Below are 21,731 nucleotides of genomic sequence, written 5' to 3' on the forward strand. Positions count from 1 at the left end.
TTTGGAGGGGGAGATGCACTCTGATTTTTTGAATTTCCAGTTTTTCTGACCTGCTTTTTTCCCCATCTTTGTTGTTTTATCTTCCTTTGGTCTTTGATGATGGTGAAGAACTGGTGAAGTTTTGATGTGGGTGTCCTTTCTGTTTGTTAGTTTTCCTTCTAACAGTCAGGACCCTCAGTTGTAGGTCTGTTGGAGATTGCTTGAGGTCTACTCCAGACCTTATTTGCCTGGATATCAGCAGCGGAGGCTGCAGAAGATAGAATATTGCTGAACAGCCAGTGTTGCTGTCTGATTCTTGCTCTGGAAGCTTCGTCTCAGGGGTGTACCCCGCTGTGTGAGGTGTGAGGTGTTGGTCTGCACCTAGTGGTGGTTGTCTCCCAGTTAGGCTACTCAGGGGTCAGGGACCCACTTGAGCAGGCAGTCTGTCTGTTCTCAGATCTCAACCTCTGTGCTGGGAGATCCATTGCTCTCTTCAAAGCTGTCAGACAGGGTCATTGACATTTGTAGAGGTTTCTGTTGCTTTATGCCGTGCCCAGAGGTGGAGTCTCCAGAGACAGGCAGGCCTCCTTGAGCTGCAGTGGGCTCCACCAAGTTTGAGATTTTTGGCAGCTTTGTTTACCTACTTAAGCCTCAGTAATGGTGGGCACCCCTCCCCTAGCCTCTCTCTAGTTCTTTTAATTGTGATGTTACGGTCTCAATTTTAGATCTTTTCTGCTTTCTGTTGTGGGCATTTAGTGCTATAAATTTCCCTCTATACACTGCTCTAAATGTGTCCTAGAGATTCTGGTACATTGTTTCTTTCTTCTCATTGCTTTTAAAGAACATGTTTGTTTCTGCCTTCCTTTCATTATGTACCCAGTAGTCATTCAGGAGCAGGTTGTTCAGTTTCCATGTAGTTGTGTGGTTTTGAGTGAGTTTCTTGATCCTGAGTTCTAATTTGATTGCACTGTGGTCTGAGATTGTTGTGATTTGTGTTCTTTTACATTTGCTGAGGAGTGCTTTACTTCCAATTATGTGGTTAATTTTGGAATAAGTGCGATGTGGTGCTGAGAAGAAAGTATATTCTGTTGATTTGGGGTGGAGAGTTCTGTAGATGTCTTTTAGGTCTGCTTGGTACAGAGCTGAGTTCGATTCCTGGGTGTCCTTGTTAATTTTCTGTCTCGTTCATCTGTCTAATGTTGACAGTGGGGTGTTAAAGTCTCCCATTATTATTGTGTGGGAGTCTAAGTCTCTTTGTAGGTCTCTAAGGACTTGCTTTATGAATCTGGATGCTCCTGTATTGGGTGCATATATATTTAGGATAGTTAGGTCTTCTTGTTGAATTGATCCCTTTACCATTATGTAATAGCCTTCTTTGTCTCTTTTGATCTCTGATGATTTAAAGTCTGTTTTATCAGAGACTAGGATTGGAAGCCCTGCTTTTTTTTTTTTGCTTTCCATTTGCTTGGTAGATCTTCCTCCATCCCTTTATTTTGAGCCTATATGTGTCTCTGAACGTGAGTTGGGTCTCCTGAATATAGCACACTGATGGGTCTTGACTCTTTATCCAGTTTGCCAGTCTGTGTCTTTTAATTAGGGCATTTAGCCCATTTTACATTTAAGGCTAATATGTTATGTGGGAATTTGATTCTTCCATTAAGATCCTAGCTGGTACTTTTGCCCATTAGTTTATGCAGTTTCGTCATAGTGTTGATGGTCTGTACAATTTGGTGTGTTTTTGCAATAGCTGGTACCAGTTGTTCTTTTCCATGTTTAGTGCTTCCTTCAGGAGGTCTTGTAGACCAGGCCTGGTGGTGACAAAATCTCTCAGCATTTCCTTGTCTGTAAAGGATTTTATTTCTGCTTCACTTATGCAGCTTAGTTTGGCTGGGTATTAAATTCTGGGTTGAAAAATCTTTTCTTTAAGACTGTTGAATATTGGCCCCCACTCTCTTCTGGCCTGTAGGGTTTCTGCTGAGGTATCCACTGTTACTCTGATGGGCTTCCGTTTGTGGGTAACCCACCCTTTCTCTCTGGCTGTCGTTAACATTTTTTCCTTCATTTCAACCTTGGTGAATCTGACGATTATGTGTTTTGGATTTGCTCTTCTCGAGGAGTATCTCTGTGGTGGTCTTTGTATTTCCTGAATTTGAATGTTGGCCTGCCTTGCCAGGCTGAGTAAGTTCTCATTGATAATATACTGATGAATGTTTTCCAACTTGGTTCTGTTCACCCCATCACTTTCAGGTACACCAATCAAATATAGATTTGGTCTTTTCACATTGTCCCATACTTCTTGGAGGCTTTGTTCATTTTTACTCTTTTTTTTCTCTAATCTTGTTTTCTTGTTTTATCTCATTGAGTTGATTTTCAATCTCTGATATCCTTTCTTCCACTTGATCAGTTCAGCTAATGATACTTGTGTATGCTTCACAAAGTTCTCGTGATGTGTTTTTCAGCTCCATCAGTTCGTTTATGTTCTTCTCTAAACTGGTTATTCTATTTAGCAATTCATCTAACTTTTTTCAAGGTTCTTAGCTTCTTTGCATTGGGTTAGTACATGTTCCTTTAGCTTGGAGGAGTTTGTTATTACCGACCTTCTGAAGCCTACTTCTGTCAACTCATCAAAGTCATTCTCCGTCCAGCTTTGTTCCGTTACTGGCGAGTGGCTGTAATCCCTTGGAGTCAAAGAGTTGCTCTGGTTTTTAGAATTTTCAGCCTTTCTGCTCTGGTTTCTCCCCATCTTTGTGGTTTTATCTACCTTTGATCTTTGATGTTGGTGTCCTACAGATGGGGTTTTGGTGTGAATGTCCTTTTTGTTGATGTTGATGCTATTCCTTTCTGTTTGTTAGTTTTCCTTCTAACAGTCAGGTCCCTCAGCTGTAGATTTGTTGGAGTTTGCTTGAGGCCCACTCCAGACCCTGTTTGCCTGAGTATCACCAGCAGAGGCTCAGTTGGAAATGTAGAAATCACCCGTCTCCTTCCTTGATCCTGCTGGGAGCTGCAGACCGGAGCTGTTCCTATTTGGCCAGGTTGAAATGGATCCTCAGGAGGGTTTTTTTTTTTTTAATTTAGAGGACTCTTGTATATTATTTTCTTTTCTTTCTTTCTTTCTTTTTTTTTCTTAAGACAGGTCTCACTTTGTCACCCAGGCTGGAGTGCAGGGGCACATCTTGGCTCACTGGAGCCTCGACCTGCTGGGCTCAAGTGTTCCTCCAGTCTCAGCCCCACAAGTAGCTGGGGTGGGCCATGTCACTGTGCCTAGCTAATTTTTAAATTTTTTGTAGAGACCGGATTTTGCCATGTTGCCCAGGCTGGTCTTGAACTCCTGAGCACAAGCAATCTGCCTACCTCAGCCTTCCAAAGTGCTAGGAGTACAGGCATAGCCACCGTGCCCAGCCTATTATTATTCTTTATAACAGATGTCTTTAAAAATTTTATTTAATGTTTTGTAATTGCTTATAGGTGGTGTATGGAAATGCTGTTTATTTTGCTTAATCATGATTTGATCGAGGAAACTTACTGAGCTCCCTTACTACTCAATATTTTGGCTGTAGATTTTTGCATTTTGTATCACAATCAAATGGCATTCTTAATCAAATAGTGTTCAAATAAGGACAGCTTTATTTCATCCTTTCTCGTGTATGTGTGTTTGCGTGTGTCTGTGTGTGTCTGTGTGTGTGTGTGAGAGAGAGAGAGAGACAGAGAGAGAGAGATTGAGGAGAGATTTACTTGGCTAGCATCTCCAATACAGTGTTGAACAGAGGTGGTGATACTGGGAATCCTTTGCTCATTTCTTACTTTAAAAGGAATGCTCTTACCTTTAATTCTTAAATATAAAATAGGATATAGAGTTTTTGTAGATATCCTTTCTTAGGTCAAATCATTGCTAATTTCTATAATATTTAGTTGCTAGATTTTATATTGTTTTCACACAAATGAATCTTGCATTTTATGAATGTTGAATGGTTTTTCTATATGTATTGATAACGTCATTTTATTTCTATTTTAATTAAATAATCTGATGATTTCATTAATATGTTTTTTGAAATTAAACTATTCTTGCATCTTTGGTGTAATCTCCCCTTTGTCATGGTAGGTTCGTCTTTGTTCATTTCTTTCTCATATATATTTGCTATATAAAATTAAGGATTTGGTTCAAGATTTTAAGACGTATGCATTCATTTCCACTTGTGCTACTGGGCTATTCACTTTAATTTTGTCTGTGGTAGGCAGAAAAATGGCCCCTCTAAAGATAACCATGTCTTAATTCCTGAAACCTATGAATGTTATCTTATATGGCCCCGAACTCTTCCCTTTCCTCAAAAAAGATGCAGATGTGATACAGTAAAGATCTTGAGATAGGGAGATTATGCAGGTCAGCCCTAAATGCAATCCCTTGTATCATCAGTGCATATGTATCTGTGCACAAACACAGAGGAGAAGACAATGTGAAGATTTAACAGAGAGAGTTCAAAGATGCTGTTCTTGAATATTGGATTGACGTGGCCACAAGCCAAGGAATGATGATACTAACCAGAAGCTGATTGCCAGAGGAGACAAGGAACTGGTTTTCCCTAGAGCCTTCTGAAGGAGCCTGGCCTTGTTGATATCTTGATTTTGGTCAGGTGATACTGAAATTGGACTTCTGGTCCCAGAGCTGTGAGGGAATACATTTCTTGTTGTTTTACGCCACTGGTTTCGGGTAATTTGTAACAGCCAATTCAGGAAATGGATCCACTGCTATTTTCTGATATTACCATTAAAAATTTCTCATAAATTGAGTCATGGAAGTTTCCATTTTTCCCCCTTCTATAATATTTTGTATAAGTTTTAGATAGCTATTCCTTCAGTGATTGAGAGAAGTCAACTGTGAAACCATCTAGGATTTCCTGTCTTTCTCTCTCTTCTTCTTTTCTTCCTTCCTCTTTCCTCTGAACTTACTTCTTCCGTATTAATAATTTCATGGTTGCCTTCATGCAGTCTCTGGGATCTCCATTTCAGAACCAGATATTCATTAATGAGCTGGGGTCTTGCCTCGATCATGGCATTGCGTGATATTGCAAATTAATATATTAGTGATATTTTACATTAGTGATCTTATAAATTCATATACATAAACCAAGTCTGTGGAGGTGTTGTTCAGTGTCAAAGTTACAAGTGTGTCCCACTTGCCTAAGCCTATAGCTTCTAGGAAGGTGTAGGTTGAGAAGATTTCCACAGCATTTTTTTCAGCTTTTTTTTTATTAATGAAGAAGGCACCAGGCATCCAGAAGTGAACATGAATTTCAGTTTCTCATTTCACATGGAGCACTTCTAGTTCTGCTAAACCATAAGACCTGTGCTCTTATTCACTGGTACCTGCTTTTTGGCTGGGGACATAGTAGGCCTGAGGCTTTAGCTCTGCTCATTTCCTTTCATTTGTTTTTTATTTTTATTTATTCGTTTATAAGTTAAAATTCTGGGTGTAGAAACAACAGTCTTTCTTTTGAAAGACATGTCTGCTTTTAGCAAAAAAAGGTTAAAAGTTTAGATTTGTATCATGGCATAAAACAAATTACATAAGTAGAGGTAAAAATAGAGTTTGGGGAAAGTAATAGAGAGGGTTAAAAGTTTAAATTTAGGCAAAGTGGTAAAACTCAGTATAATTTTAATTATAATGTATGTGAGGCTTTAAGTGCAAGTTACATTGCGTTTCTTTGCAATTTTGTATTTTGTTTCAATAAATAATGTAGATATCTAAAATTTTAGTAATACAAACTTCATGGCATAATGTATGATTGTATTTTCAGCTTAATTGTCTTGTTTTTATTATCATTTCCTGTCTTTTAATTAATATTTGGCATTTACAGTTGTCAAAACTTGGAAGATGTACTCATCATATTAATTATGGAGCTGTTAAAATTTCTACTTAATTATCTGATTGTTTCAGTTTTCTTATTTAACCAGTTATTTATTGTAAGTTTACAGAAATTAATACTTAGTAATTTTATCCATCCCAGTTCTCTAATTTAATTGGTTGAGTTTCATTTGCTATTTCTTTGGAGCGTACCCACATACTGAATGAATACCTCAATAATTCTGATAATGCCATCTGTTTCTTTTCAAAGGAAATAGCTTAATACTAGCATGCTTTAAATAGTGTGTTAAAGTTTAACCTTAGTAGCAGTTTCATGTTTTCAGCAATCCTATGCTTTGTTCCCTATGACTTGCTAAACCATCTGTTTTCTAGTTTCTGGTATTTACTCCAAGCCCTTCTACCTTTGATCTGTTGTGCTGTTTCTTTTGAGAGCTATTATTGGTTGATTTTGCTATATTCAAAACTTACACTTTTAACTTTTTTGTTTTTTGAGACAGAGTCTCACTCTGTTGCCAGGCTGGAGTGCAGTGGCAAGATCTCGGCTCACTGCAACCTCTCCCTCCCAGGTTCAAGCGATTCTCCTGCCTCAGCCTCCTGAGTAGCTGGGACTACAGGCACATGCCACCACGCCCAGTTAATTTTTGTAATTTTAGTAGAGATGGGGTTTCACCATGTTGGCCAGGATGGTCTCAATCTCTTGACCTCATGATCCTCCTGCCTTGGCCTCCCAAAATGCTGGAATTACAGGCATGAACCACCATGCTTGGCCACTTTTACATTCTTTAAGTATCAGCCCAGGCTTCCTTTTCTATCTTCTTCAGCCTTCCTCCTTCCACCCCACAACTCCTGCCTAAAGCTGGGAAATCAGCCATTTTATCAGAAACCAGAAGCTACCAGGACTTCTCTTTCTCGAGGTGTATCTGGTCCGTACTTTGTACTTGGGCAAATATTAATCTCTGAACATAGCCGACAATGTTCAAAACACAGTGTAATGCATATATTATATTATAATTGCCCTCCTATTTAGATTCTTTTATCGGTAAGCTGGTGTCTTTTTTCTCCTTTGCCATTAAGGCAGTGGATGGCTTAAGGGATGAAATCGATGAAATGGGAAGATTGAAGCTCATTACTTCAAGCCTGAGGGTATTTGGGGAAAGTATTAGGTATACAAAAAAGAAAAGTCAAGGAAAAGCTTGCTTCTTCTATTCTTCTACATTGTAGGGGAAGAGAAAGAAGACAGGTGAGGCCAGTAGATGATTAGAGGTATGTTCCAGTCTCTTCTTTCCAGGCTTTGACCCAGGATGAGGATGCATTTTGGTTAAATTGAAGGGTACCTTTACTCTTATTATTATTGGAGATTCATGGAAGGGAATCACCCTTTCGGATGCCCTAGCATCCACCAGGGGCACAGGTACTTCAGAATGAACTTGGCAGTGCATCATGATTCAGAAAGGCCAAGAAAAGGTCAGACTTGACTTCCAGAACTATCCTTTGTTGTAGTAATGAGCATAACTACATGTCCCAGGCATGACACCCATCTATAGTGAGGGATGAGATGATTTTGCAGAAGAAGCTGCAGAGTAGACAGCTTGTGCCATAGAGAAATAGAGGATCATTCAGGGACTAAGAGAAGTTGGCAGTGCTGTGGGAACTGAAGTGAGATCAGGTTTTTTGAGAAGTACAAGTCTGTCTAAGTTGAGAAGAATCAGACTATGGATTCGATGAGCTGCAGGTTGTGTAGCAGCATAAGCCTCACAGAACACCTGAATACTTTCTTGGAGAACAGCCAAAAAAGGAGTAGAAATATAAGAAATAGAGAATTTGTCCAAAGGAGCTATTATTTATCAGCCTACAATTTACTGAGTGGCTTTAAAGAAGAATCTGGCAAGTGTGCTGTTGAGAAAAATCAGATCAAAAATAGAGAAATAAATAAGCTACCTTTCTTTGTGAGTAAATTTTTCAAAGCCACAACAATAGCCAACATAGAACAGTTTGTAACAGCTAAGACTGGGAAATACTTAAGGTTAAAGCTCTCAGGAGGATGTGCTGTTGCCTCCTGAGAGATTTAAGGAAGACCAGTCAGACTTTCCTGCTTCAGCCTATAAGTGTGAGTATTGCTGAAAATGCCATGATTACAGTTCAGGGGAAATCTGGGAGTCTTGCTGCTTGTATCAGGGGCATCAGATGAAGAAAATTTCTGATTTTATTTATGGATGACAGTATCTCTTAATTGCCTAAGGAATCCTATTAGAAAACATTAACCTTCCAGGATATGAGCCAATGTGTCTACTTTCAAAATCCACCATGGCAGTGCTGGGTGAGGGCTTGTAGTTTAGTAGCGCAGGCTACCCTTGAATTCTGCCTTTTTAGAGACACACACACCATGATTCTGATTGTGGGAACGCTTTAGGGTAATGCTCTGGTTGAGCCTCTGGATTTCCAGACCTCTTGCAGATCTCTGCATCCTTGTTTTTTCCCAACACAATGCGGGCCAGAGGGAAAGATCTATGGTGGGACTGCATTCCTTTTGTAGCATTTATGATAATTATAATAATATTTGTGCAATTATTTGTTTGCTTATTGTCCCCCTACTATACTTTATACTCTGTAGCAAACTCTGTATTTGTTAAGCTTTATTCACCAGCTCTTAGCATAGTGTTTGGCATATAGTAGCCATTTAGTAAATATTGTATAAGTAAATAAATAATGAATTGGTTACTTGCCCATCTATAATAAAATTGGAATTTTATGATTTCAGTTAATTTTTATGGTAAATTACATTATAGTTTCATCTAAGTTTATCTACTAAATGTAATATTATTCTTTTAGTAGAATGTAGTGAATATATTATAGTCACTGGTGTGTTCGTACATGCTAACAACCAGCTCTCTTTTAGAAAAATCTCTGACTTTTGGCATTTTCCAATTTATTTAGTCTAAATACATCCACCACGGCTGATTTCAGCCTAACCCACATTACTTCATGGAATGTGGGGTTGGGAAGAAAGCACACAATTGGCTCTCATGAGTTGGTGAACAGCATTGAAGCTCTTTCCTATTCATGCCCTAGTAATGTATTGTTCTTCACATACAAGATTGTGCTAGTAATACACATTGAATAAACATGTACTTTAAAAAGACTGTGAATTAGTCAAGGTAATGCTATCAATTATAAAAGATAAACTCAAAAAGTCTTTAAAGCTCAACTTAGTAGAAGTTTAGTTTTCACCTATGTGAAGTCCACACTGGTGAGCTGATCAGCTGAGTGCTCTCCTCCTAGTGATTATTCAGGTTCCCAGGCAGCACCTTTTTTTCCTGTGGTTTCCTTATCTCCAAGGTCTTGGCTGAACAGCATGAAGATAGCACATGAGAATTTTTAAAAGTTTATGAAAGTGGCACACCCATTCCACTTATAATCCATTGGCTAGAATATAATTGTATGGTCATGGCTGCCCATGATAACATGGAAAATGTAGTTTTCTAAGAGGAAAGGAAATAAGTTGTTGAATAGCTAGCCAGAATCTTCAACAATTTTCTGTTTATGTAATGGATCAGTTTATACTCTTTTACCTTATTTCCTCTCTGACAAATGCATACACACACTTAGGAGCAGGTTGGCAATGGTTAGAGGTAGTGTCTAGTGAATTCCTTTTTCTGTGCAGTTAGCTGGATCATAGGATCTTGACCTATGGTCTCGTTAGCATCAGTCTTTAACCTATAATCCCTCCCTTTTTTGAATTACTCTATTTTTTTGTCCCTGTTTAGAAGAAAATCATAGTATTTTGCAGACCTTTAGATTGCTCTCAATTATTGTATATACCTAATGTAAGTTTGATTTTCTTGCTTTCTTTTACTATTCACTGCAGCTGTTATGGTTATTATTTTTGTGGTTTAAAAAAGATATTTGTATTTTCCTTAGTTTTTCCCTTCCTTTCAGGGTGTTTATGGAATAAAACACATGGTAGTAAGTGACAAATTTGGGTCATTAGACATTATTCCATCTCTTAATATTGCTATATTATTTTTTAAATTTTGGCTTATTTACGACTGAAGGTAATAATAATCTATAATTTTGAACCCTACATGTTTTGTATTCTCAGGTTCTAGATGTTTTTGGTAATTATGAGAATTGGTTAATAGTCTCTAACCAGGGAGATTTATACGCATGTGTATTTCTGAGATATTTTAGACAGCATTCCTTATGTGGTTAACGTAATTGGTTAAAGTGTTCTATTAGCAAAAGGCCTGTGACTTTATTGCCAAATTCTATAAATTTTGTTCCATGGATGCAGAGTTTATCTTTAATAGCCATTAATCATTTCATAGCCAATTAATGAAAAATCATTTTACAGCATATATGTATTTGTGAGAGGTATTGGTGTTTGCGAGAAGTAGTTCAATATTGTCACCAATTTATAAGCTAAGCTGCTATCTGTGTAAACGGCTACAAGTGAAAGTGTCAGTTTTTCTGTACTACAATCATATTGGTAATGATGGGGATACAGTCCAAGAAGTGCATCATTAGGCAATTTTGTCACGCGAACATCATGGAGTGTACTTAAATCTAGATGGTCTAGCCTTCTACACACCTAGGCTAGATGATATTGTCTGTTGCTCCAAGGCTACAAACCTGTACAACATGTTACTGTATTGAATATTGTAGGCAGTAGTAACATAATGAAAAGTGTTTATGTATCTGAACATATTTAAATATAGAAAAGGCATGGTAAAAATACAGTATTATAATATTAGGGAACCACCCTTCTATATGTGGTCTTTTGTTGACTGAACTATTGTTATGCAGCACATGACAGTACTTGATGTGGGTAGATTTGGAATTCCTGAGCTTAAAAAATTAATCAACTATTAATCCAAGAGAAGGAGGAGATGGTAGAAGAAGAAAAGAAAGGTAACCAAGGTGTCAATACATGAATAAGAAAATACTAGGAGGCGTGATGGCTCACACCTATAATCCTAGCACTTTGGAAGGCTGAAGCGGGCAGATTGCTTGAGCTCAGGCATTCAAGACCAGCCTGGGCAACATAGTGAAACCCCATCTCTACAAAAAATACAAAAGTTAGCTGGCGTGGTGGCCACACCTGTACTCCCAGCTACTTGAGGGACTGAGGCAGGAGGATCATTTTAGCTTGGCAGGTTGAGGCTATAGTGAACTGAGACTGTGCCATTGAACTCCAGCCTGGGTGACAAAGTAAGACCCTGTTTCAAGAAAGAAAAAAAAAGAAGAAGAAGGAAGAAAGGAAGGGAGGGAGGAAGGAGAGAAGGAAGGGAGGAAGGCAGGGATATAGGATAAGGGAGGGAGGAATATAGAATAAAGGAGGGAGGAAAGGAGGAAGGGAAGGATATAGGAGCTAGTGATTTAGGAGGGAACAAATGATCTAGTCAGAAAAGGAGCAAGCAGTGTGCATAGCCCAGGGAATGTGAGAAGGATATTAACACATGGAGAGTCTTTAATAGGAATCAGACATCCTTCATACCTTATACTCATCTGTGTTATATTAATATTCACTGGATATTAGCAGATGAGGAAGATTAAGCTGATAGTGTTTCCAATTCTTTTTCTCATTTTGGGCTCCACAGAAACAATACTATTTGTACAGTCAGCAGTCCACACTAAGGTAAACTGACAAGGCTGAATATGAACTCCTTTGGTCTTAGCCAGTCTGAGGAGCATACTTGTAACCCATTTAACATATTGAACTAGGAATCTCTGCCATAGATTGGTGGATCTCAAATGTTAGCAAACAGAATTACCTGGAGGATTTGGGGTAAAATATTACTGGGAACTGCCCCAGAGTTTCCTATTCAGTAAGTCTGGGGTGGGACCTGGGAATTTGCACTTCTGGTGATACTGATGCTGTTCTCTCCGGGATGTTCTTTGAGAAGCTCTGCTCTAAAATACATTAAGTAACCTGCTTACCTTGTGAAAAATTTTATTTTTCAACTGCTACAAAGCAGCAAAATGCTGTTTCTGCAGATGATAGTGATTGGATAATTGTCTGTCTCACAAGCTCTCATTTCTGTTTCATTTGTTGATTACCAGACACGAAAGGATGCTCTTTTTCAGTACTCTGAGTGTGACCTAATTCAGATAAATTTATATCTTATAATAATCTAGCATAGATTATCACTGAAGCATAAATAACAACTTGTTTAAAATAGAAAAGTTGAAATTCAAACTTCATTTATTTTTGCATTATTTTGTGGATCTGTTTAGCGTGACTTTTTAAAAGAGATCTGCAGTACTTGCATTTGTCACAAGATGGCATCAAAAGACTGAGATGCTGACTCAAATTTGATTTTGAGACTGTTGATGGGTTAGATATATTTCATGTCTATTCAAATCAATTATAGCAAAAGAAATTTGAACTGTGAGGCATATTCTTTTTAATTTCAGTGAAATAATGGTGTTTTCACATCAAAATACTTATAAAAATAAAATACGTACATATATTGATATTATTTATGACTAATTCTTTAGGAAATTAATGAACATACATCTTGGCCTAATAATATCAAATATATTATTACCATATTTCCCCCAGAAAAATTTTAAAAAACTTAAACTTAGCAAACATTTATTATATCTTACCATTCTATAATTTATAAGGTTTTATTACGTTAGTAGAAGATGTAGTTCCTGCCTTCAATAAGCTTCAAATTTAATTGGGGAGAAAAGAAATGTATATACAATTCAATGAAAGAAAAAAAGAATAAAAATGAGCAAGTACAATGTTGTGTGATAAGATCTGCACAAACTATGAACTGGAATAATGGACAATAAGGTAAAAAATCTACGTGGTATTTTACAGAAACATTTTTGTGTCAGTTGAAAATACCATGTTGAACCTTTTACTGTGATTATCTATACTGTTGTAATTTATTTCATGTGAGAAAATGTTTAGCAACCTGGAGAGCTGTGTAAGAGTAAGTATTTGACGTAAAACATTAGCACTCATACACTTGAATTATGAATGCTTATTTTATGATAATATGACTTTTTAAATGATTAATTGAAAAGGATTTTTCGGAAAATGGTGAAGGGTTTTCTGGCCACAGAGATATTAATTACAATATGTTTAGATTTCTGGAATCTGAAAAATATATCTGTTGAAAAATTGAGTATAGAATAGTTGTGCTGGGAGAGGAAAAGGACTGTTGCTGTTTAATGGGGTGTAGAGTTTCAGTTTTGCAAGAAAAGTTTTGAAGATCTGTTTCACAATGTGAATATACTTACTGCTACTGAGGTGTGTACAATTAAAAATGGTTAAAATGGCAAATTTTATTTTGTGTCTTTTGCCACAGTAAAAACATCAAGTGCATTACTATAAATTATTAGCAATTAATAGGTTTTTTTAAATAGAGGATCAACAAAGCTTGTAGCTTTATTTTAGCCATTAGGTGCTACTTGAAAAAAATAAAAGCCCCCTTAAGAATAATATAATTGCTGATAGAATGTTAACATAATATTAACAGCTAGTTTTCTTTATAATAAGTAATATTGCAGATATTTTAAATAAATTATTTCTAATATTCAACCTCAAAATACAGGGAAATTATCATCTTTATTTCCCTATTTTATCATTAAGGAAACTAAGTTTTATAGATACGAAGATTCAGTTCCTTGTTGAAAGTTGCAAAGTTTCTAATTTTGGAGTTGGTATTTAAACCCAACTGTCTAGCTTCAAAATCTATTTTCTGTGTGTTACACAATGCCTCTAATTTAAATAAAACGAATTAAATAGTACAAATGAACAATCAGCAATTTGGGACTCTAGTTTGCAATCTTTGTGGTCAATAAATGTTATCTATTTCATTAGAATTATTCAAAAAAATTAAAAGAAAGTATGTATTATTTAATTTACAGTAGCAGTTAATTGGGATTATGTTTTAACTTCAGAAGGATAACCATATAATTTTTTGTTTGCTTGAATTTTTGTCTCTTTTTCTTTGTTTTTAACTTTTGGGAACACTAATTTTTTCCCCCTATGTCTTCATGTGCAGGTTATGTGGGTATGTAATTTGTGCCGAAAACAACAAGAAATCCTCACTAAATCAGGAGCGTGGTTTTATAATAGTGGAACTAATACACCACAGCAACCTGATCAAAAGGTTCTTCGAGGGCTAAGAAATGAGGAGGCACCTCAGGAGAAGAAACCAAAACTACATGAGCAGACCCAGTTCCAAGGACCCTCAGGTGACTTATCTGTACCTGCAGTGGAGAAAAGTCGATCTCATGGGCTCACAAGACAGGATTCTATTAAAAATGGGTCAGGCGTGAAGCATCACATTGCCAGTGACATAGCTTCAGACAGGTAAACATTTTGTTTAATCTTTAGGCAAATGTTTTTACTTTTAGTCTTCATTCCAAACAGAGATAACAATACATGAAATGTTTAGGCAACGGTGAGTTGTCTAAGTAATGTAAACATTCGTATGTTTTACATAAATACTGTATGTGATGTTCAGGACTTGACCTATCATAGGTTTGAACTATCTTAGATGGGATGTGGGAGTGTTAGGTTATCAGATAGATTTCCCAGAATAAAGAAGTGAAATAAAACAGGGAACTTAGAAGTTTTTGTCATAGGAAAGAGAGACTGGCATTGGACTAATGGGAATGAAGAAGAGATGGCTATAAGACACTTTATAGAGGTTGGATTGATGGGACTAGTTGGAAGTGGGAGTTAAGATAATGGGGAAGGTTAACAATATCTCCAAAGGTTCTATCCTGGGCTGAAGGATGATGTGGTTTTTCAAGCAAGTATATGCAGACCCAACGTCAGGTTTATAGTGAAGGATTTCATGAGTTTGATATATCCATGTGCTAACTCTGTTGTAACTATTTTGGCTCAGTTCTATGGGCTTCTCCATGTTCAAAGTGTGATACTTAAAATAGTACATAGGGCTCTTATATTTCCTACCTTTGGAAGGAGAATAAAGGATTTTGATGGGAAGATTCTTTTTCTTCCTTATTTATTTATTTATTTTCTTGAGACGGAGTCTTACGCTGTTGTCAGGCTGGAGTGCAGTGGCACGATCTTGGCTCACTGCAATCTCTGCCTCCTAGGTTCAGGTGATTCCCCTGCCTCCCAAGTAGCTGGGACTACAGGTGTGCACCACCATGCTTGGCTAATTTTTTGTACTTTAATAGAGGCAGGGTTTCACCATGTTGGCCAGGATGGTCTCAATCTCATGACCTCGTGATCTGCCCACCTCGGCCTCCCAAAGTCCTGAGATTACAGGTGTGAGCCACCGTGCTCGGCCTATTTTTCTATACCTTATTTTTCTGTTTGAATAAAGATAAATTTAAATTTGGTTTATACTATTTCTGTTGCCCAGAAGTAGCAGGTACATTTATTTCTGTGTTGAATAAGTACAAAGTCATGCATTTCTGCAGAAACAAATTGTATATATAGTACGGTGGGTTCTCAGGTATCAGTTCTAACAAGTAAGACCACTGGGAGTCATTTTAGATGGTGCCTAAAGTCACCACTCCAATACGTTGCTGGATCTTAAGAGAAAAAGAAAACAATGACTGCATCACTTCTTTTACAAAGTGGTAAAAGGGAACAGTATATGTAATCCTATCTTTGGGGAAAACAGTCATCTTAATCTTGTGGAGACTTCTTCTGGGAGACTGGGTAGAAAGACCTCAGAGTTATCCTATATAGAGGACAAGAAAGTTGGAGTATTTATTTATCAACTCTCCTTTGTTGTTGGTCCAGGGCTGATCATGGGAATTGTTAACTCTCTGAAACTCACTGGCCAGAGAAAGCGCTCAGGCAGCATGTAACAGACACTTATAGTAAGCCGATATTGCTATGTAGGGAATGGTGAATGATGTGGCAATATGGTTGGGTTGCTGGTAGTATCTGCTACACAATGACTTCAGAGATCAAGAAAGTTCCCCAAATGGCAATTATAATGGTCAAGGTATACGAAAAAATAGATAACCAATGGAGATGGGATTTTTTTAAAATGAGTGAATGAATAACTAAATAAAATGGATAATGAGCTCTTTTTCATGGCACCTCGGAGGCATTCACCTGCTTCAAGATGAAACTGCTCATCTCCTTCCCAGCCACTGGCTGCCAGAAACTCATTGAAGTGGACAATAAATGTGAACGGCACTTTTTATGAGAAGCATATGGCCACAGAAGTTGCTGCTGATGCTCTGGTTGAAGAATGGAAGGGTTATGTGGTCCTAATCAGTGGTGGTAACGACAAACAATGATTCCCCATGAAGCGGGGTATCTTGATTCATGGCCGTGTCCACCTGCTAATGAGTAAGGGGCATTCCTGTTACAGACCAAGAAGAACTGGAGAAAGAAAGAGAAAATCAGTTTGTGGTTGCATTGTGGATGCCAATTGGAGCATTCTAACTTGGTTATTGTTAAAAAAGGAGAGAAGTATATTCCTGGGTTGACTGATACTACGGTGCCTCGTCGCCTGGGGCCCAAAAAAGCTAGCAGAATCCTCAAACTTTTCAATCTCTCTAAAGAAGGTGATGTCTGCCAGTATGTTGTAAGAAAGCCTTTAAACAAAGAAGGTAAGAAACCTAGGACCAAAGCACCCAAGATTCAGCGTCTTGTTACTCCACATGTCCTGCAGCACAAATGGTGGCATATTGCCTGAGAAGCAGCATACTAAGAAAAATTAGGAAGAGGCTGCAGAATATGCTTAACTTGCGGCCAAGAGAATGAAGGAGGCTAAACAGAAGCGCCAGGAACAAATTGCCAAGAAATTCAGACTTTCCTCTCTGGGAGCTTCTACTTCTAAGTCTGAATCCAGTCAGAAATAAGATTTCTTGAGTAACACATCGATAAGATCAGAGTAAAAAAAAAAAAGGAAAATAGGAATATAGACTCCATTTGCTTAAAAATTAACCACATGAGATAGCTTTTTGTGGAGCTTAGAGAGGCAAGTTTAGGAAGAATAAAACGAAATACTAAAGCACTGGGTCATATAATAGAATATTAAGTTTTGGAATGCATTTCATCAGGAAGTTATGCATGTTAAAAATAAATTCAGTAAATTTATGAGTAATTAATTCATCATTATAGACAAGGTAAAGCCTATCTGTAATCTTTGTGTTTTTTGTTTTGTTTTGTTTTGAGACAGAAGTCTTTTTGTTGCTCAGGCTGGAGTGCAGTGGCATGATCTCAGCTCACTGCAACCTCCACCTCCTGGGTTCAAGCGATTCTCCTGCCTCAACTTCCCAAGTAGCTGGGATTACAGGCACCCGCCACCATGCCTGGCTAATTTTTTTGTGTTTTTAGTAGAGACGGGGTTTCACCATGTTGGCCAGGCTGGTCTCATACTCCTGACCTCAGATGATCCACCCACCTAGGCCTCCCAAAGTGTTGGGATTACAGGCATGAGCCACTGCGCCCGGTTGCCTATCTGTAATCTTAGAAGAAGGTGGTAATGAGAACAAATAAGAATCTTATATTACTTATTGCCTCTTTCACTCACAACTACTGGCCTGAATAAACAATTGAAATTGACCTATTGTGGGGAGCCAACAGGTTGTAGTTCCTTTTAGTCTTTTCTCTTTTGCCTGGTGCTTTGGCTACTACTGCTAATAAATTCATGCTAAATGACTCAAAGCATACTGTATATCTTCTTTCCAAACCTTATAAATGCCCAACCAATAGCTCCTTTTGTTCACAAAAATTACTTTTAGTCAGGAAAGAAGTTAGAGTTTAATATCAGATTTGGTAGTTATGCCTAGAAAATGGAACTCATTATAACTTACATAAATGTTTATTTGGGAAACACTTTAAAGAGTATTTCTTTTATTTTAAAATGCAGATTATACAGTAGTTAATTAGACATTTATCTGTAGCCAGTATTGAGTCCTTTGAATTTTTTCCCCTACAGCAAGGGGTCAGCAAACTATGAACCTGGGCCAAATTTGACTTGCCACTTGGTTTTTGTAAACAAAGTTCTTTTGGAACACAGCCACTCCTGTTCATTTACTTATTGTCTACGGCTGCTCTCAGCTACAGTTCCATAGTTGAGCTGTTGTGAAAGACCATATGGGCCTCAAAACTGCAAATATAGGACGGGTGCAGTGGCTCATGCCTGTAATCCCAGCACTTTGGGAGGCCGAGGAGGATGGATCACCTGAAGTCAGGGGTTTAAGACCAGCCTGGCCAACATCTTGAAACCCCATGTTTACTAAAAATACAAAAATTAGCTGGATGTGGTGGTGTATGCCTATAATCCCAGCTACTTGGGAGGCTGAGGTGGTAGAATCGCTTGAACCTGGAAGCTGGAGGTTGCAGCGAGCCAAGATCGTGCCATTGCACTCCAGTCCGGGCAACAAGCGTGAAACTCTGTCTCAAAAAAAAAAAAAAAAAAAAAAAAAAAAAAACTGCAAATATTTGCTCTCTGATCTTTTACAGAAAAAGTGTGCCAGTCCCTGCCCTAGAGAGCAGTTCTCTTAGTGTTGTAGAAATTTCTCCCTTTGCCCATTTTCTTTTGTCACCATTTAAATTTTTTCAATTAAACCTATTTTTTTTTGTTACTTTATCTCCCACCCTGCCTCCCAGCTTCTATCCTCTCTCTGTCTCTCTTTCTTCTTTCTTACCAGAATGGGTTTCCTTGCAGTATTTGAATTGGACAGGGAAGTGGAGGTAATGCTAGGAATATAATTTCAGTTTAAAGCATTAGTAATTTGTTTTTTCAATACCATTCAGAAACCAGTGGCTTCAGAAAGAGAAACTTCAGTTCAACTTAATTTAAATCTCTATGGACTTGTAACTATATTTGAGACAGAAAAGTATGTTACTCTTTTAAGGAGCTTTGATTTGTAACGTGATGCAGTAGTTTTGACCTTTTTAAATGACTTGTTATTTCTCTCACAGGTTTTGGTATAGTGTTTTACAGATAGGTCATTAGTATTTATTGAATGAATGAATATCAAGTTGGCCCTAGACCTTAGTGTTGAGTAGGCGAATACTTACTTAACATATACTCATAAAATTGCAATTCTTTATCAACTTAGATGCAAAATATTTTTGAGTTTCAAGTATGTTTTTATTTCAAAATAACTTGTGAAATACATTTTAAAACTGGATTTTTTTCTGGTTAGGAAAATAAAATTAGTGAAAATTAAAGTAAAACTGTTTAAAAACATTTAGTTGATATTTCTTACATTTGAAATTATTTAATAGTTGGATGCTTCATAATTTTCGTAGTTGAAAATAAGTGAAATGTAGGAAAGTTTTTTTATTTGCAAAATTTTACTATTTATTTAATATGTAGCAGTTTCTACAACATTTAGAGAAGTTAAAAAGTAAGAAATATGGATAGTTTGTATGGTAGATGAGAAAGAACTAGAAGTCAGAAAACCTAGGCCCATAGTGTCATCATTTCTAGATGTTTATTTTTTTTCTCTGTGTCTCCTTCTTCTCATCTCTGGAATGGGAAAAGACAGTCTAAATCCTGAGAAGACTTCCAGTTCCAAAATTCTGTATTGTGTTGTATTTTAAGCTCCTCTGCCATGAGATAAACTTGAAGGCATTCTCTGTCGCTATTTTTTTCCTCCTATAACTGGTAGTTGTATGACAAATTAATGCAGGATTGTCTTCCTTCATACTATAATTCATTGTTATAATTCATTCATTCAACAGATATTTATTGAATTTTAGTGTTGTATTTGTTTCTACATTTTACTGCTTGATTGATGACTCTTAATGAAAATACCAAGGGTAATAAAAATATAAAACAATTATCTTGGATCTAAACTTTAAAGTTTTAAGGTAGGTTCAGCATGATGAATATTTAGCAGTTTGGTAATCACCATTTCCTTGTTATCTAATACTTACGACTTTCCAAATATCTCTGTGACATTGATTATTTAAAAATAAAAATAGTATTCAAATATGTACTTAACACTTCAGCTTCCAGTACAGATGGAATAATAGTGCCTGGATTTACTCTTACACAATAGGCATAATAAAATAAAATAAAAGGCATCTAGATTGAAAAGAAAGAACTAACACTTTATTCACAGAGAACATGAATATTTATAGAGAACATTAAAGGGATCTATAAAATTGTTACTAGAACTGGTGAGTTTAGTAAGGCTGTAGAATATAGTCAATATCTGATAACCATTTATATTTCTAAATAGTAGCAAGGAAACACTTATAAATAGAAATTTAAAAAATTTTAAGACCATTAAAAATACAAAATAAATTTATACTAGCACCAAAAAATGAAGTACTTAGATATAAATCTAACAAAATATGCACAAGGTTTGTATGTTGAAAACACTGAAACACTGATGAAAGAAATAAAAGAAAGTCCGCATAAATGGAAAGATAAACTGTGTTCACGGATCATACAACTCAGTATTGTTAAGATGTCTTTTCTCCCCAATTTGATCTATATATACAGATAGATTCTAAACTTAAAATAGAAATGTTTGAAATAACCAAAACAGCTTTTACGAAGAACGAAGTTAGAGGCCTAACACTACCTGATTTGAATACATTATAAGTCTACAGTAATCAAAACATTGTGGCATTGGCATAAAGACAAATAGATCAGTGAAACAGAATGGAGAGTCTATATATAAAGCCATTCATGTATAGACAAGTAATTTTTGACAGAGAGGCAGAAGCAGTTCAGTAGAGAAAGGATAGTGTTTTCAACAAATGGTGCTGGAATAACTGAATATCCATATCCAAAAAAGTTTGAAGCCTAGTTCTTTTTACTGTATAAAATTAACTGAAAGTGGATCATAGAGATACATGTAAAACCTAAAAGTATAAAACTTCTGGAAGAAAATATTGGATAATATTATTTGATCTTGGTTTTGGCTAAAACTGTAAAGCTTGTAGGAGGAATTAGAGGAGAATGTCTTCCAGATTTTAGAGTAGTCAATAATTTCTTAGACAAGACACAGAAAGCACTAATTCTATAAAATGGAAAAAAAATCCACAACAAATTAGACTTCATCAAAATAAAAACTTTTATTCATTGAGACACTATTAAGAAACTGTATAACCACATTGTATTTCAAGAAATTTCAAGAGAAAATATTTGCTTATTGCTTAAAATGCATATTGCTTAAAAAGGTATATAAAGCACTCTTAAAATTCATTAACTTAACCCTAAAGTATAAGAAGTTGGAATAGGCTGTTTATAAAAAAAAAAAAATGCATTGCTAGTAAGTACAAGAAGTGTCCTATGTGTTTAGTTATTTGAGAAATACAAATCAAGACTATGAAGTGCCGGGAGCGGTGGTTCACGCCTCTAATCCCAGCACTTTGGAAGGCACAGGCGGGCGGATCATCTGAGGTTGGAAGTTCAAGACCAGCCTGACCAACATGGAGAAACCCCATCTCTACTAAAAATACAAAGTTAGTCGGGTGTGGTGGTGTATACCTGTAATCCCAGCTATACTCAGGAAGGCTGAGGCAGGAGAATCACTTGAATCCGGGAGGTGGTGGTTGCGGTGAGCCAAGATGGCGCCATTGCACTCCAGCCTGGGCGACAAGAGGGAAACTACATCTAAAAACAAAAAACAAAAAACAAAAACCCAAAAAAACTATAAGGAGATACTTTGATATATCCACTAGGAATGCTACGATTTAAAACAACAAAAATTCTGACAACACTTACCTTTTGTGAGAATTAAGAGGAATTTGACTGCTAACATCTTGTTAGTGAAAGTATAAAACAATTAAAATGGTATAAACATGGGAGGCTGAGGCAGGCAGATCATTTGAGGTGAAGAGTTTGAGACCAGCTTGGCCAATATGGTGAAACCCCGTCTCTGCTACAAATAAAAAAATTAGCTGGGCGCGGTGGCACATGCCTGTAATCCCAGCTACTCAGGAGGTTGAGGCACGAGA

General features: G+C 36.9%; 1 protein-coding gene across 1 annotated transcript in view; it reads left to right on the forward strand.

Annotated features, from left to right (window-relative positions):
• LOC105542120 (regulating synaptic membrane exocytosis protein 2-like) overlaps positions 1-16,133 on the forward strand; it is a 244,119-nt gene extending 227,986 nt beyond the window's left edge. The window contains exons 4-5 of the mRNA XM_011983506.1: positions 13,861-14,171; positions 15,898-16,133. Coding sequence (XP_011838896.1) covers positions 13,861-14,171; positions 15,898-15,919 — 333 coding nt within the window. The 3' untranslated portion in view covers positions 15,920-16,133. The remainder of the gene's footprint in view (positions 1-13,860; positions 14,172-15,897) is intronic.
• The last annotated feature ends 5,598 nt before the right edge of the window (positions 16,134-21,731 follow it).

The sequence above is a fragment of the Mandrillus leucophaeus genome, unplaced genomic scaffold (genome assembly GCF_000951045.1).
Source record: "Mandrillus leucophaeus isolate KB7577 unplaced genomic scaffold, Mleu.le_1.0 Scaffold250, whole genome shotgun sequence".
In the NCBI taxonomy this organism is placed as follows: Eukaryota; Metazoa; Chordata; class Mammalia; order Primates; family Cercopithecidae; genus Mandrillus; species Mandrillus leucophaeus.